At 35.2% G+C, this 17,326-nt stretch overlaps 1 protein-coding gene across 1 annotated transcript in view; it reads right to left on the reverse strand.

Annotated features, from left to right (window-relative positions):
* Positions 1-2,875: 2,875 nt before the first annotated feature.
* LOC122591510 (putative surface protein SACOL0050) overlaps positions 2,876-17,326 on the reverse strand; it is a 36,244-nt gene continuing 21,793 nt past the window's right edge. Inside the window, exons 3-5 of the mRNA XM_043763777.1 lie at positions 11,533-11,601; positions 10,361-11,046; positions 2,876-2,881 (exon numbers count right to left, since the gene is read on the reverse strand). Coding sequence (XP_043619712.1) covers positions 2,876-2,881; positions 10,361-11,046; positions 11,533-11,601 — 761 coding nt within the window. The remainder of the gene's footprint in view (positions 2,882-10,360; positions 11,047-11,532; positions 11,602-17,326) is intronic.

A 17,326-nucleotide genomic window follows, 5' to 3' on the forward strand; every position in this document is an offset into this window, starting at 1 on the left:
TAGACTACCACAAAATATACATTATTTTTTTTATATAAAAATAGTCTAAAATGTCATTAACACTACCAAAGTCTCACAATTCATTTGTTTTATAATGTTCTCAATTTTTAAGTTTATTTCATTTTCGACATTAGGCTGTTTTGTACACAAAAAATGAAAAACAAACGAAAGCGTACCACTCACTTTATTTCATTGTAATCATCGAGTTGATTGAACTAAACTTGCATTAGTGCGACTCAAATCAGTGTGTTAAATACTCATCCAAATTTCAATGTTAAAACTTTACATGATTTGACATAGTTTATCATCATGTTTAAGGTATGTAATTAACTTTTAAATTTTTTATTATTTTATGTATCTCACAGATTACAAACTCACAACATATTTTAGAAAATCATACTAGACGTTCCAGATGCATATTGTATGACAAATGATAACAATCATAGTATAAAATTCTTAACACGGGGGCTTAGAATGAGCTTTATTCGAACTTAAATTTAATATGAAATATATATTGTTATAATGTTTTGTGGCTACCAATGTATATAAAAAAAAATCTACTTTAACTTCTTATTAACTAATAAAAAAAATTCTTTTTTACCAAGTAGTTTTTATCTTAGACACAATATTTATTATGATTTGTAAAAGTTAAGAACGATTTTTACATAATCCTATTATATATTTAGTTTTTATATTTTGAGTTTTAACTATTTTTCTAGCAAATTGACACATTGATTTAAATAAGAAATAAAGGTATAATGCTTATGTAATTTTTATAAACTATATTAATCAAATGTTGATTTGTAGTTACAACATCAAGTTATAAGAACGGACAAATATTGTCTAAAAAAAAGTATTATAAAAGATTAAAAACAATACAGGCGTTCAATGTTATAAAACTATATTATTTTAAGTTGATTAACTTATATTTTTATATTTAAATTTACAAATTTACAAATTTATCTTACTTTAAAAATGTCATAAACAACATGTGTATTTGACACGAGTAAAAATCTAATATATACTAAAAAAAACTAACAAAATCCCAGTTAATCTATTATAGTTATCTATTGAATTAAATTATAAAACATGTGACTAAATTATGTTATTTAATAAAATAAATATAATCAAAGAACTGTAGTTATTAACTATATTAATAATTATAAAAAATGTCTTATTAATTTACATTTTTTTTACTTTTTTTATTAATTTACACTTTTCATCATTAATATTGAATTAAAAAAATATCCAATACTTTAATGAAAAATTATACAAAACACAATAATAAATTCATCATATTCTATTTTTTATTCATATAAAATAATGTTATTATAAAAATCATATGTTTAAGACCATATAGTATATATGTATATATTTTTAGTAATAATTAAAAAAATAATCTTTAATATATATTAAAACAAAACTCTAAATTCAAATATGAAAAAATATGAGTCATTGACCCAAAAGTTGTAAGAGCACGTCTACGTCAATAGCAGTCTAGATTGTTTGGACTTATATTGTAATATGTATTTGTCATTGTAATTGTCATTAATGAACTTCGTATTATGCATAGAATACTAGATTAAGTTTAAGTATTGAATGTATAATTAATCTGCTTGAGAGGGATTACGACCTCGTAATTGCAGGGACAATTACGAGGTGGCATATAGGAAATACGACCCCGTATTTGCAGGGTCAAATACGAGGCAAAGATACAATTACGACCTTGTAAAGGTGTCGGGCTGGGTCTGAAATACGAGCTCGACTCGCTGAAGCCCATGTCGAGTTTCGTATATATACCAGAACCCTAACAGGGATTAGGGTCAAACATTTGTCGAATTATCAAGCATATTTGTGCAGGTTAATAGGCCAAAGGTCGTTCCGCTAGCCCGAAGAAGACCTGCGAGGCAGCAGGTGATCTAGGGGCTTTTGTTGTGAATCACCAAGTTATAGAGAGGGATTCCGCACCTCTGGATAACGGGATTAAACTATTAACGATCCGCGTCAAGGGGACTTACAAGTGGTATCAGAGCCTCTTGGTTTCGTACCGGAAGGTTATAGTTTGTTGGTGATAGACATCATTGATTTAGGGTCGTTTAGACGTGATTCTGTCACGAGTTTACGACCGAAAATCTTGTTCGTGGTATATCTTGGTGTTTGCAGCCGTCGAAAGTATGTTTTTTTGGCTTTTAGGGTTTCGAATTCAAGAGAATCATCGGACCAGCATCGTTTATGACCTCGCGGGCTCGTATTACATCATCCAACTCGTATTGCAACTTGGGTAGCTAATTACGACCTCGTATATTGTTTGCAACCTCGTGAGCTCAATTACGACTTCACAGTTCAATTATGACCTCGAGCTCTAATTACGACCTCGTATTCTTGGACCTTGTGAACTTTACGACCTCGTTTATTTTTAAGCAGTTCGTGAACTTTACTAGCTTTAAGAAAATGACGTCATAGTTACCCGCAAATTATCATGAAACCGCAAATTATCTTCAATTGGAAGGGCAGATTCGAGTCATATTGTAGACTGATGGATGTGAGGATGTGGATATGCATTACAAACCGTTATACTCCTCCAAAAGTAACAGGTGATACATCAAGTTCGAGTAGTGCTAGGCTGTAACAACCCTACTAAGGCGGAAACACGAAGTGCCACAGAACGACATGGTACAAAAGATTTAAAGATAAAACATCAACATTAAGTTTCAAATATCATTCGAAAACAAAAGACAATAAGTTCAAGATAACGTTTTAGAATCCATTACATAACCATAATCCATAGATGAAAAACAAATTGTTCGCATTACAAGTCCACCGAATAACAAGCAAGTACAATCCATGAGGCGGTCCAAGCTACGAACCTAATGCTCTAAACCTGAAAAGCATGAAGAAAAAGTGTCAACTACAAGAGTTGAGTGAGTTCATAGGTTTTTAACTAACAACATATGATTATTTCAATATAATTAGAGATAATGAGTCGTAAAACTTCCAAGTATTCTTCCAAAATATTCATTCCCAAAACGTATGTTCAATTCATAATATCCAACATAATAACATTGATTTCGTTTAGCCACTAGGGCATATTTCAAGTGAATCTTGATGAATAAATGCTTGAGCCACTACTATTACCATTTTCATGTCCAAATAATATATTATTTCGTTTTGTAGCACAAGCTGTCAATCAAGTGCTTTATTTATAAGTAGGGTCGCGCCATGGAGACAACCATTTAATTTAAGGTAGCTAGAACACCGCTCCAGTCGGACTGGAAGGGAGGGTCGTCACAAAGGCCTCCACCGTTACGCTCCAGGTGGGTGGACGAAACCTAGTTGCGCAACTATCTAACTATAGGCCTCCACTATCGGAGTAAATAGTAGTGTACCGAAGGAAAACGGGTTGACAGAACTCAAGCTCATCATAAAACATTTATCACATTGAACATATAAGACAATTCCATTTCATATTCATATTATCAAGAATCGTTTCATATATATATATATAAGCAATTTCATGTATATATCATGCTTTTCACCTCGGTAGTTAAACACATAAAATAGTTTGAAAGGGGGCTATGATGCACTTGTTTCGAGAGGGATATAGAGCTGTTCAAATGCGTGAAGAGTGCCTAGTGGTGTCGCCCCTTAAGGAAGCCTAAACCATGGTATTCAAATATACACAAGTAAGTGTGTTGCATGAACTAGTAAACTAGATCATGAGATGTACGCTAGTACTTGAACCTGGAGTTTCAATGTGAGTGCTGGGAATATGAATAGATATTTCCCCCTTGGCAGCATCTAGTCCTTTTCTAATTACTTCAAAATCTGAAGGACTAGAGGGTAAGCGATCTAGAGGCTACCATGACCCCATGTTTTTGTTAGAATATGAGCACATAAACATATAACAATTGACGAGTACGCAGCGGAAAAGAAATGTATATGCAATCAAATTAATTAACAAAGAGAAAATCGAAACGTGTACCTTTGCGCAAAGCTTCCAATAATATTATTAATAATAAGATTATTATTAGTTTAGGGTTTAAAGCAAAACCCCTCTACCATCGCACACTAGACACCCCTATACCGTATGCTAGTACCCCGATCACGAACAACAAACCCGTTGTGAAACTTCTTTCATTCGAAACCCATATGTACCCAAATTGTTTGTTGTTAAACAAACAAACCATATAATAATTAATGCAAAGCACTAATTATATATAAAAGTCATATGCGAATTGGTAGGCACAAAAGAACCAAAATTCACAAAACCCAAAACCCTTTGAGATGTGATGATTCGGCCGTAGCCAAGAATGAAGAGAAAGAGGAGGAATTTTCTTATGTGAATGAATGAGAAAACCCTTGAATTAAGCCCTCTATTTATAGGGTTTAATTAGGGTTTAATTTACTTGGTGAACAAGCTAGATTAAGGCTTACAAAGCCTTATCAAAACCGCCCCCCCCCATATGGATTTAGAGCCCAACTCTAATTTCCATATTTCAAATTTTAATCCTCCATTTAATTAATTAAATATAATTCACCCCTTAATATATTTAAATTAATCATTTCGTGATCTAATTAATTTATATATTACTTTAATATACTAATTAATAATATAGAGTTACTGTGTAATTTCGTGTGACCTCGTAGGCTTAAATTATTTCCGGACATGCGATTTATTAAAACATGATCGTATTCCAACAGCTCCCACTTGAGCATGTTATTTATAAAAGCAATAACATTGGTTGGCATCTAGCAACACTCCAATGCTCCCGGAAATATTTAAGAATAGATTCTTAAATTGCCAAGTTGAAATGATTTATTCTTTAATATCCCTTTGTTCAGATACCCTTATTAATTATGAATATGGATCAGTGTCATTTCATAATTTAACGATTATGTTTCTCATTTCTACAATTAGTTAAGATTACCAAATTAGTCAAGACCATCTCTTGAGTTCATTTGGGTGTGGCCACACAAACATCTTCAATTAATTAATGAGGGCGCCAAATGGTATCATACTTCAGTTGCAAATTGAAGGAACAAATCCTGTATTGACTACAAGTGTCTGACCATGTCGTTTCTTAACATTTATGAAAATAGCCCTTTATTACTGCCTTGTTTAGGACAGTTAGGAACTATATCAAGAAATGCAATCCACACATGCATAACTCACTTGTATCTCAAGTCAAAGGATAAATAAAGTAATCATTTCACGAATTTCATTTAATGACACCGATCCATAAAATGATAATTCGTTCTATGGGGTAAGTCTAATATTCACTTTTTGAATATCATGTGAGTTTGGTACGATCCACCATCTTCAAAAAATTCTCTTAAATATTTTCACCAATCTCTCACAATTGTCTTACTTTAATTATATTCCCATATAATTAATCAACAATAGACATTTAGAATATTCAACTAATATTCATGGATTTAAACATGCAAATATAGGACACAATTATTATAAAAATGAAACCACTTATACCGCGTATAAAAATTCATTTATGAAAATAACAATTGTTTAACATCCCATTATCCAAATACATGATATAACTTAGCAATAACCGATGCCCACGGCATACTTATTAACCTTTTCCTTTTGACAATACTTTTGTAAAAGGATCCGCTGAGTTATAATCTGTGTGAACTTTTAGTAATTTGATTTCACGCAATTCGTTTTGCTTACGAACGCAGTGATATCTTCTTAGGTAATGTCTGGCACCTTTCTGAACCCGAGGTTCATTGGCAATGATAATTGCTCCCGAATTATCACAGTACAGTTCCATAGGTGTGTTATTTGAGGATTATCATGTTAAAATCCAAAATTAAACTTTCTAATCCAGACAACCTTCATGTCGTCTTCTCTAAGACGGCAATATATTTAGATTCTGCTACGTACATAGCAACTGTGGTTTGCTATTAGCTCATAGCATTCCACCGTGTCTTCATTTAAAATGAAGACGTATCCCGACTGATATTCTTGATTCATCTTCATCAGTCATGAAATCCAACATCACAAATTCTATTACCATTTGAATTTTGATCAGGATTTCAACCATACACCAAGAATAATTCGTTAGTAGCCCGCATGTACTTAAGAATACTTTTCACAGCAGTTCACTGATCCACTCCGGGATTTTGCTGATATCGACTAATAATATTTTGAGCGAAACACAACTTCAGGTCTAGTGCATCTTTCTGCGTACATGATAGATCCCACAGCCGAAGCATAAGGAACTCTTTGCACACGCTCCACCTTTTCAGGTGTAGAAGCACCATTCTTGCTAGATAAATTAAGTCCTTCTTGCATAGGCAAAATTCCCGCGCTTAGAATTTTCCATCTTGAATCTCTTCAAGATCTTATCTATATACGCACTTTGACTTAATCCGATCAACCGTTTACTTCTATCTCTATAGATTTTGATTCCAAGTATGAATGCTGCTTCACCTAAGTCTTTCATAGCGAAACACTTTCCAAGATAAGATTTAGCGTCTTTCAACATTGGAATGTGATTTCCTATTATCAATATGTCATCAACATACAAGACAAGGAAAGTAACATTACTCCCACTAGCTTTGCGATATACACATGGTTCATCAGGATTCTGAACAAAATCAAACTTTTGATCTCTTCATCAAACCTTTTATTCCAACTCCTTGATGCTTGCTTTAGTCCATAAATGGACCTTTGAAGCTTGCATACTTTGTTGGGATGTTTTGGATCGACAAAACCTTCAGGTTGGTCCATATAGACTTCCTTGTCTAGAAAACCATTCAAGAAAGCGGTTTTGACATCCATTTGCCATATCTCACAGTCATAGTACGCTGTTATGGCTAAGATGATCCTAATAGCTCTAATGTCCGCAACGGGAGAAAAGGTTTCCTCATAATCAACTCCAAAGAGTTGAGTATAACCTTTCGCTACAAGACGAGCTTTATAGGTGTGTACATTTCCATCCATGTCGGTCTTCTTCTTGAAGATCCACTTACACCCAACGGTTCTACCATTTGGTGGAAGATTAACCAAGCTCTAGACTTGATTATCTTTCATGGATTTCATTTCCACATTCGCAGCTTCAAGCCATTTGTCAGATTCTGGATCTGATAATGCAGCATTGAAATTAGGAGGTTCATTCAAATCTCCTACTACGTGTTCTTCAGACTCAATCATAAGATTTAACCTTTCACGAGCACGTATTGTCCTTGAGGACCTACGAACTGGAATCGCTTTATCTTCAACTTGTAGTTCACCTAGAGATTCATCTCTTTGAATATTTCCCCCCCAAGTTGAAGATTGCTAGTATCTTTAGAAGTTGACACATCTTCTTGATGCTCATCAAGTTCAACAATCCTCCCACTGTCCTCTTGAGATATGGGTCTCCTTTCAAGGAACTCAGCAAATCAAAAAGTCTTTGGCAATGTTTCCGGTAGGAAAGTAGAAGTAGTAACCCATCGTTTCCTTTGGGTGTCCTACAAAGATGCACTTAACACCACATTCATGCTGTGTTTTGTCAACCTTCTTGGTTAGAACCATATTGAGAATGCATGCAACAATCTCTAGAGCATAATCCCAAAATGAAATGGGAGAGTCTTAAGGTTCATCGTTTATCTTACCATGTTCAACAAGGTTCGATTTCTCCTTTCACATATACCCTTATATAAGAGTAAGCTCTTGGATAAATCCACAAGCTTTTAGATGATCCTTAAACTTTTGTCTTAAGTATTCTTCATCTCGATCTGAACGAAGGATCTTGATGGTTCTCCTGAGTTGATTTCCTACTTCATTTTTAAATACTTTGAATGTTTCGAAGACTTCATGTTTATGTTTAAGCAATTAAACACAACCATAATGACTGAAATCATTCATAAAAATCATGAAGTAGCTAGCCTTTCCTTGACACATGCTTAAATGGGCTACATACATCCGAATGTATTAGTCCAAGTAATTCCTTAACCCTCTCCGGTTTTATGCGGAAAAGGTATTCTTGTCATCTTGCCGAAACCACAAGGCATGCATTTGTCAAATGATTCATCATTTGATTTTAAGGTCCCTTCAATTTGAAGTTTGCATTTCTTGCTAACGACAACACATTTATCAAATGATTTGTGAGTCCCTCGATAGCTACAGATCACTCTCGAGATCGTCTATTGTTATGTCGTGAGTGCGGAATCCTCACGAGATAACTAGTTTGATTAGTTATCGTGTATATCGCTAATTATCAAGTAAATATTCAGCCGTATGATGCTATATTCGTTTCTATAAGCTATAGAACGAACTTAGTCACCTGGTGTATGTGTATGTCGAATGTGATACCTCAATTTAGGGTATTCATTTGTATATATATGTTTCAGATCGAAACTGGGCTTGCTCGGCTTTGTTCTTACGAACTTAGCAGCCCAGCCCATGTAACGAAGTTAACCTTCGTTTGTACCAAACGAAGTTTATCTTCGTTTGCCTCTAACGAAGATATTCCTTATCTTCGTTAGATGTAAGACTTGGTTATATTCCTAAATGTTTCATCAACAAGGAATCCTAACACATATTATGTTTGTACTTGTATAACAAACAACAAACATCATACATAACATATATATAACACCAAAACATGTAATCGATCATTACCAAAACATAAAGTCCATAATCTATCAATTACATATATATAGATACGACATAAAGTAACATAATGTTTTAATCTAAAAGACAGATCAAATCTAAGTTGCTGTTGTCACATCAACGTGCATCAACAAACTCCCCCTTGACAGCAGCACCTTCGATTTCTTCAGTTTTCAAAATCTGGTCATCCATCAAATAACAATCTTCTGCTATTTGCATGGATATCTTCATGTAAGCAAAGTTGAAGAATCTTACGATAACGGCTTTCTTCATGCTTCCAAAACGGCAAGAATGAACATTCTGTATCGTATAACTTCCTTAGATCATTTCTTGAGAAGTTCACCAACTGCATCGGATCATATGCTTTTCTCAACAAAATCTTCTTCTTCGAGTCTGCATACATCTTCACTTCACCAGAGTTTCGATCAATTTCCCAATTATCCATCTTGTCCAAGACGTCTTGTGCCCATTTCTTGGCAGGGACTTTGATCATACACTTGACGTCATGTTGAACATACTCAACAGTTTTATCTGGCTTGACCACTCTTTTCTTCGGTCTTGGTTCAATCTTAAACTGTGGTTTGTCTGAATCTTTCATGTTCTTTCTCAACCAGAAATCATTACGAAGATTCTTACCGAAAACATTAGCTAAACCATCATCACTTGGATTGATAATCCAATTATTTCCATGTTCATGTAAGTCTTCTTCACATAAACTCCAGAAATGTCTCTTACACCAAGCTAAGTACTGACAACCTTCTGGTCTTTTAAGAACAAACAGCTTCAGTTCATCATCATAGAACCAACTCCAGATGATTGTCTTGTACTTTGCAGCATCTTTGTCTGAGATATGAGTCCAATACAAATTTGGTTTCCAAGTTTCCCTATCGACTATCCATTCATTAATTCTTCTCTCGGGCACATGTCGATCAACCACATGTAATGGATCATCATCTCTGAGAGGAACTGGAAAATCATTTGGACTGAATGGTCTTGTCAAGTTAATCTCATAATCAGAAGGAATCAATGCATCACCATTCTTAGCATATACAACAAAGTGTAAAACTTTAGTTTGGCTACTGAATGGAACTTGAAGCATTCTTTCCCGAACATCTGATCTCTTCAGATTTAACACCCTACTTTCTTCAATCGATGGATCTTCAGGAATTGAGTCCCAAACTTCATCAAACCCATAAGGCTTCTTGAATAGGTTTAGGTTTGGTTCAGGAACAAATTCACCTTTCTCGAGCTCATCACCATCAAAGAATAAATCTGTATAATCTGGATCATCTATTAAGATTTACACAAAATGAACACCAGAATACAAAAAATAATCATGATAATTATAATAAAGATGAAATGTAATTGTATTGAAATAAGATAGATTACATTTACATGTCATAACTTATTACATACAATCGAATATACATTCTATCTAAATAATCTTTATCATAATCAAAATCAGAAACCTGAATCACGAGGAGCACCAGAAGGACCAGCATGAGAAGTATCACCTCCTGTCTCCCCCTCAATCTCTACACCCTTTCCTTTGTCTTCAACTGGGCGAGAATCATTCCTATCACCAGCATTATCAGCATCATCATCGTCATTCTGACGTCTTGGTTGAACCGCTGACAATCTACAAATCTCTTCAGGAACTTCTCCCCTTTGATTCTTGACCCAGTTGATCAAAAATGTCAAGGCTGCTCGGGTATCGGTGAGATCAGACTCCAAAGTACGAACCTGAGTCTCCAGAAGATCAACACGACGAACAAGCGAAGAATCTGAAGGAAGTCTGTAGGATAAGGAAGGAGCCACCATTGGACGCAATACTTGTGCTTGAGAAACAGCAGGAATAACAGCAGCAGTTGGTCTTGGAGGATCAGGAATCGCTACTGAAGTAGCTTCAACAACACGTCTACGCTTAGTTCTGGTATACTTAAGATCAGCACCCCCTGTCCGTTTCACCGGACTAACCGAACTGGCTCGGTTCACGGGATCATCCATATCGTCAAAAATTCCACGCAGTTCAGAATCATTCTGAGCAGCAACATCAGGATCAATCTGAGCAGCATGGTCAGGAATATGGCTATGTGCATCATGAACGAAGTGAGCTGAATCAGAAACAGCAGGAACAGCATGACATGCCTTACTCCGACGCTCTCTATGTAAAGCAACACCTTCTTGAACAAAAGACTGATGTGAATGATCACTTTCGGAAGCAGCAGAAACATCATGAACCAACTTAGTTCGACGCTCATTAGCAGATTCATCTGTGTCTGTCTCGGTTGTAGCAGCAGAACCGTCTGAACTATCGGCTACACCTTCATCATTCCCATCATCAGAACTATCAGAATCATCACTTGAATCATCATCAGAATCATTAGCAGAAGCATTCTCAGAACTTTCTGAGTCATCAGAATCAGAATCTTCATCATTATCATCCTCAAACATATCATTCTCAAGACGAGATCGATAGTTTGGATTAATCAAGTGACCAAAAAGTGGTGGATCATTAAGACCAGCCACATTACGTGTATTTGCTTCAAGATCAGCAAAAAGACGCGAAGGCCAAGCATGAAGAACGTAGCGAGGACCTTGGTCATACACTAAGTTAGGACAGAAATGTCTAACTATGGCCATAACAAACCGAGGATATAAGAGAAATCTCTTCCTCCCCCTGGCATTAATCTGATCAAGAAACTCCAGATAAAAGTATCTCGAGAAAGGATAAGGTCGATTATACACTAATGTAACCATCTGCGACGCAGTCTAAGCAGACAGTTGATCAAAACCAGCCTTGCGATTGCTCAAACACACGAGCAATGCATACGCAAGATATCTCCATCTTCCCTGAAGACCACTCTTATCAAAAGGAAGTTTGACCGCGCCGACAAACCCCATTCTCTGAAAACATCTAAGAAGAAGTTCAAACTCATACGTCAACTCTACTACTTCCTCTGCTTCTACCTCTGGTTCTGCACCTAAATGCAAAACAGTACGAAGCGTTGTAGCGTTGAAGTCAAATGTAATCCCTCCAACAGTAGCACGTACAAAACTATGTCCTTCAACCATAACTTCATGAGCAGTTGACCAAAAGGAATCTATGTACTGCCTAACAAGTCTAGGCGAATCACAGAAAGCAAAAAATAATCTCGATCGAGCGATGTAATCAAACATCTCATGAAAATGTTCGCTATTATGCTGATCCGGATCAAGATTAAGTGCGAGATTATGTTTCTTCACAAACTGACGCGGAGCGAGAGCCATTTCTGCAAAACAAATCACAATATCGAAACAAATATAAATAAGCACGGTAAATGAATTGCAGACTTGAAAGACCTAATCAATAATTTCGTAAAGTAAAACTGCACAAAATTATTCGTTAAGTTGAGTTCATAAATTATAAACTGTACGAAAATAGTCACTAAATTCGTTAAGTATACAGGAACGAAGATGTAATCTAAGTTCGTAAGCTATAAAGGAACGAAGATAAATCCTAAATTCGTAAGAACTAAACTGAAGTTTTCACCTAACGAAGTCTAAATTCGTAAGGTCTAAACTGGACATGCATGTTTGTAAGTTATAACTTATATTCTAAGTTCGTAACTTATAAACGAAATCTAAGTTCGTTTGGACAGAAACTAACTTCGTAAGCATTGCTAAGAAACTAAGTTCGTTAAGCCTTGCTAAGTTCGTTCCTTATCAACTAAATTCTAAGTTCGTAAGGCATAATCGAAAGCTAACTTCGTTTCTACCAAATCTAACTTCGTTCGAACTAAAATCTAAGTTCGTTTTCACAAATCTAAATTCGTTTGGGTAAACCAGTTTAATGATCACAAGAATATATATATAATCAAAACGAATCAAATCGAAGATATATATAAAACCTAGATCGTTTTTGTGGACCAAAAACTTACTTAGATCACGATTTGCAAAACAAATCAAGGAAACGAAGTAAATAGAGAGAAAAGAAAAGATTTAGGGTTTTGGTCGTGTGAAAATAAGAGTAATTTTCGTTTGTGAAAAAGAAACGAAGAAAAACCCCTTTATATAGTGAAATAAAAATGGGTTAACTATGGGTCGGGCTAAAATCCATTCACGAAGTTATCCAAACGAAGATAGCCTTCGTTTGGACAAATTAATTTCTAACTATAAGAACGAAGATAACAGTTATCTTCGTAAGAACAAATCAAAGTTAGAAAATATTCCAGATTTCAGCTAAGTTCCTGAAAATTTTTCGGATTTTCATCAAAGCGATCTTCCAAAACACGGCCCTTCATCGCAATCTGTACATAGCAAAAACTCGTTAGAAAGCAACCTGTTCATGCCTTGTACTAAAAGTGCTATCATCCAAATTCATCATCATAATGTAAGTATATAACCGAACATTATAATCTTGAATAAAAACCCATGGTTTAAACACTAACCATCAACAAACCTGAAAATAATCAATTTATATATGAACCTCATTACCAATGACGATTATGACACCAAGAACTTCCTTTGATCATGGATATGCGTGACGGCAAACCATCTTGAAACACTTAAGTCCCATACTAGATGCCGTCTACAAAACTAACAAACAATGAACAATCCAACAAAAATTCACTGAAGAACTTAGTAAAGTTTTCAAAAGTATGTCATAAATCACAGCATGAAATTCAAAGGAAACTAATATCAAATTTGATTATTTTCATTAAATACATGAATCATAAAGTAAATAACTACTCCAAAAGCAAGTTCATGTATTCATCCTTCACATGCTCAAATCCGCATCACAAATATTATCACTACACACCAAGGATCTTATCGTGATGATATCATCCGTATAAATAACAATGTATTAACAGAAATCAGCACTCCAACTTTATCTTCTTAACCTGAACACTGCACACTTACTACAGAACTCATTAACGCATTGAGAACAAAACAGTATAATGCAGAAAATTCAAGCTACAAACACACTCAATCAGGGTTAACAAATATGAAATAACTAAAAATCTAACAAAAGATCAAGGGAGGTCATTTCTTGTCAAACCCTAAAATGTCACCAAGTTATTAATCAAATTCTTAACTTGTTACAAATTAAAATTGTGAGATTTCAAATAACTTTGACATTTCACATAACACTTGAAAGATCATTTTCTAAACTTAAACAAATTAATGTCCATATTAGAAAATCTTCTTTGTAAACAAACCACACAACCTCATTAAAAATTCACATGAAGGAATTCAGCAAAACATATACTCAGAATTTGAATAGGATCTCTCGTGCAATAAGAACTTATAAAAATACTATTTTGACTCAATAAAAAGAAAAATAACTCAGAATAAAAATTGCAGAATAATAAACTAATCTAAATTCTAATTAACTTGACTTTATACATTATTCACATTATGCTTGATTACTGCTGATTAGATCAGGTTAGCATGTTACATAAGCCTGCGGGTGAGAAATAATTCTCTTATTATAAGTTCTGAACAGTGACCCAACAGCGATTACCGGTATGTTTGTCCTCTTAAACACTCGGTACTTCCAGTTTCCTTTGAATATGACACTTTCGTATTACTGAGCCAAGGACAGTCACCATGTAACCTAGTAAGTTACTCATGCCATACATTTAGTTTGCGAACTTATGTGACCCACAATCAGGTATACTCCCATAATCGACACAAGCATTAAAATAACAAGTATTCAATATATATTTGGAAACTTCCTTGAACAAACCATGAAACACTTTTTACATTTCATCACTGAATCACTTTAGTATTTTGCGATTTACATTTATTTTGTAACACTTTCGGTCATACCATGGTCAAGGGCAGTCACCTTGCAACCTAAGTAGCTTAATATGTCATTTAATCACATTTACTTTCATTTGCATTAATTTTGTAACACTTTCGGTCGTACCATGGTTAAGGGCAGTCACCTTGTAACCTAAGTAGTCTAATATGTCACTTAATCACATTTAACTTAATTTACTTTCATGTTCAGGACTTGTAGAAGTTTCCAAATACAGACTGAATAAATTTTATAATAAAGCTAGATCTTTCACATAATTTAAGGACCAGATCTTAACATTTCTGAAAAGCAAGCATTCTCAGCCATATATCTGAATATGTTTCCCACAAGAACATTGTATAGTTTAAGTTCAGATTGAAGGAAACCTTGGTACTTTATACCTACCGATATATCCCAAATTGTAATCACTAAACTAAGAAGTTATATTATGATTAAGCAGACTTAAAAGCTAAAGTATCGTCACTTCTAATCATTTAGCGCAGTAACCTTACTTTATTCATATTTTTTGGATTTTCGATTTTTCAATGTTTTTGTATTTTTCTGACACTAGATATATACAAACTTATACTAAGACAACTCTTTTTGTATTTTTATGACACTATCTATGTACGACTTAAACTAAGACAACTCTTTTTGTATTTTTATGACTCTATCTATGTACGACTTACACTACAAAGACACGAAAAATACATTTAAGTTCTTTGAGAGAAACTACTCGGCATTCTTCATACCATTGAGTTGATATAACAACTCAAGACGAGGTCCATCAAAAGCTTTAGTGTATAGATTAGCAAGATTATCATCAGTAATAACCTTTTCTAAATGAATAAGCTTTTTCTCAAAACAGTCACGTATGAAATGATACTTTATATCTATGTGCTTGGTGACTTTAAAGTTTTTCGGATTCTTGGTAATATCTATGGCAGACTTATTATCAACACAAATAGGAGTATTAGAGATATTCATACCATAGTCGCGCAATTGTTGCTGTATCCATAGCACCTGAGAACAGCAATATCCAGCAGCAATGTACTCTGCTTCATAGGAAGACTGTGCAACAGATGTCTGCTTTTTGCACTGCCACGATATAATTCTCCCCCCTAAAAGCTGACATCCACCTGACGTTCATTTCCTATCCGAATTGTCACCACCATAATCCGAATCAGTATAAGCTACGAAGTCAAAGGAACCATACATGGGATACCAAAGACCTAGACGAGGCTTGGCTTTCACATAACAAAAGAATCCTTTTCACAGCTTTCAAGTGTGACTCTTTCGGATTAGCCTGATATCTAGCACACATAGAAACAGCAAAGGTAATATCTGGACGTGAGGCTGTCAGATACATCAAGGATCCAATGATAGCCCGATATTGAGTGGCATCGACGTATGGATCATTAGGCTTATTAGGACACAACCCATGATTAGTCTTAATGGGAGTAACAACATCCTTAGCATCAGTCATTCGAAACCTACTAAGAAGATCTTTGACATACTTGGTCTGATGTATAAAGAACCCATCCTTCAGTTGATCCACCTGTAGTCCAAGGAAGAAGGTTAATTCCCCCATAGCACTCATCTTAAACTTAGCCTTCATGCTCTGTTCAAATTCCTTGCACATATTGTCATCAGATGAACCAAAAATGATGTCATCGACGTAAACCTGTACAAGCAAGTAGTCGTTCCCTTTCCATTTAATAAACAACGTGCTGTCTATAGAACCTCTGGTAAAACCACTTTCCTTCAAATGAGTTGAAAATTTTTCATACCACGATCGAGGAGCCTGATGTAAACCATATAAAGCCTTATCGAGACGATATACTCTATTAGGAAAGTCTGGATCCTCAAACCCGGTAGGTTGTTCTACATACACTTCTTCTTTAATTTCTCCACACAAAAAGGCACTCTTTACATCAAGCTGATACACCTTAATACCTTTATAACTAGCATATGCCAGAAATAATCGAATAGCTTCAAGTCTAGCTACAGGTGCAAATGTCTCATCGTAATCAAAGCCTTTTTGTTGCTCAAATCCTCTAACCACCAATCGAGCCTTATTGCGAGTGACTACACCTCTGTCATCTCTTTTACAACGAAAAACCCAACGCGTTGTTAAAGGAGATTCACCCGGAGGTAAGTCAACTAACGTCCATACTTTAAGCTTTCGAAGCTGAGCCAATTCTTCTTGCATCGCCTCAACCCATGACGGTTCCTTAAGAGCCATTCCAACATTTTTAGGCTCAACCTGAGAGATAAAGCAATAATACAAGTACAAGTAATTGCCCCAGTATCCTTAACTTCAGCAAACATACACGACAGTTTCTTAGATTGATTCCTCGTGCGAATAGAGGCAGAAGCATCACCAATGATTTGCTCGACTGGATGATCCTTGTTGACCCTAGTTTGAGGAACCTTATAGACTGAAAGATCATCTCCCAAGTTTGTCTGCACATGTTGCTCTGGAGTTTTATAATCTAGAGTTTTAGGCTCCTCCTGATTTTCACCTTCCGTGTCATCAGTATCATAGAAAGGAGAATCAGGTAGAGGTATATGCAAGGGATCAGTAGGATCTATAGGAGCAGGCTCTAAGGTAGAATCTGCTACTTTTGTCCCACTAGATTCTCCAGATTCAGAAGTAGGCTCAACTATTGGTGAGGAAACAGAAGAAGAACCAGAAACCGGTCCTCCATCAAGAGGATCATGGAGAGTAACTACATCCTCCACAGTCGGAACACCTGCAAAAGAAACAGGACCACAAAAAGAAGTGAAGACACCATCATAATCAAAATTATTAGTAGGACCAATGTGTACAGCAGGTTTATGACTGACAATTACGACATTTGTACCAAGATCTACTTTGCCAGTCTTCTGATTGTACACACGCCTAATCGGTGTACTTGGTA

Source organism: Erigeron canadensis, chromosome 3 (genome assembly GCF_010389155.1).
Source record: "Erigeron canadensis isolate Cc75 chromosome 3, C_canadensis_v1, whole genome shotgun sequence".
NCBI classification, from domain to species: Eukaryota; Viridiplantae; Streptophyta; class Magnoliopsida; order Asterales; family Asteraceae; genus Erigeron; species Erigeron canadensis.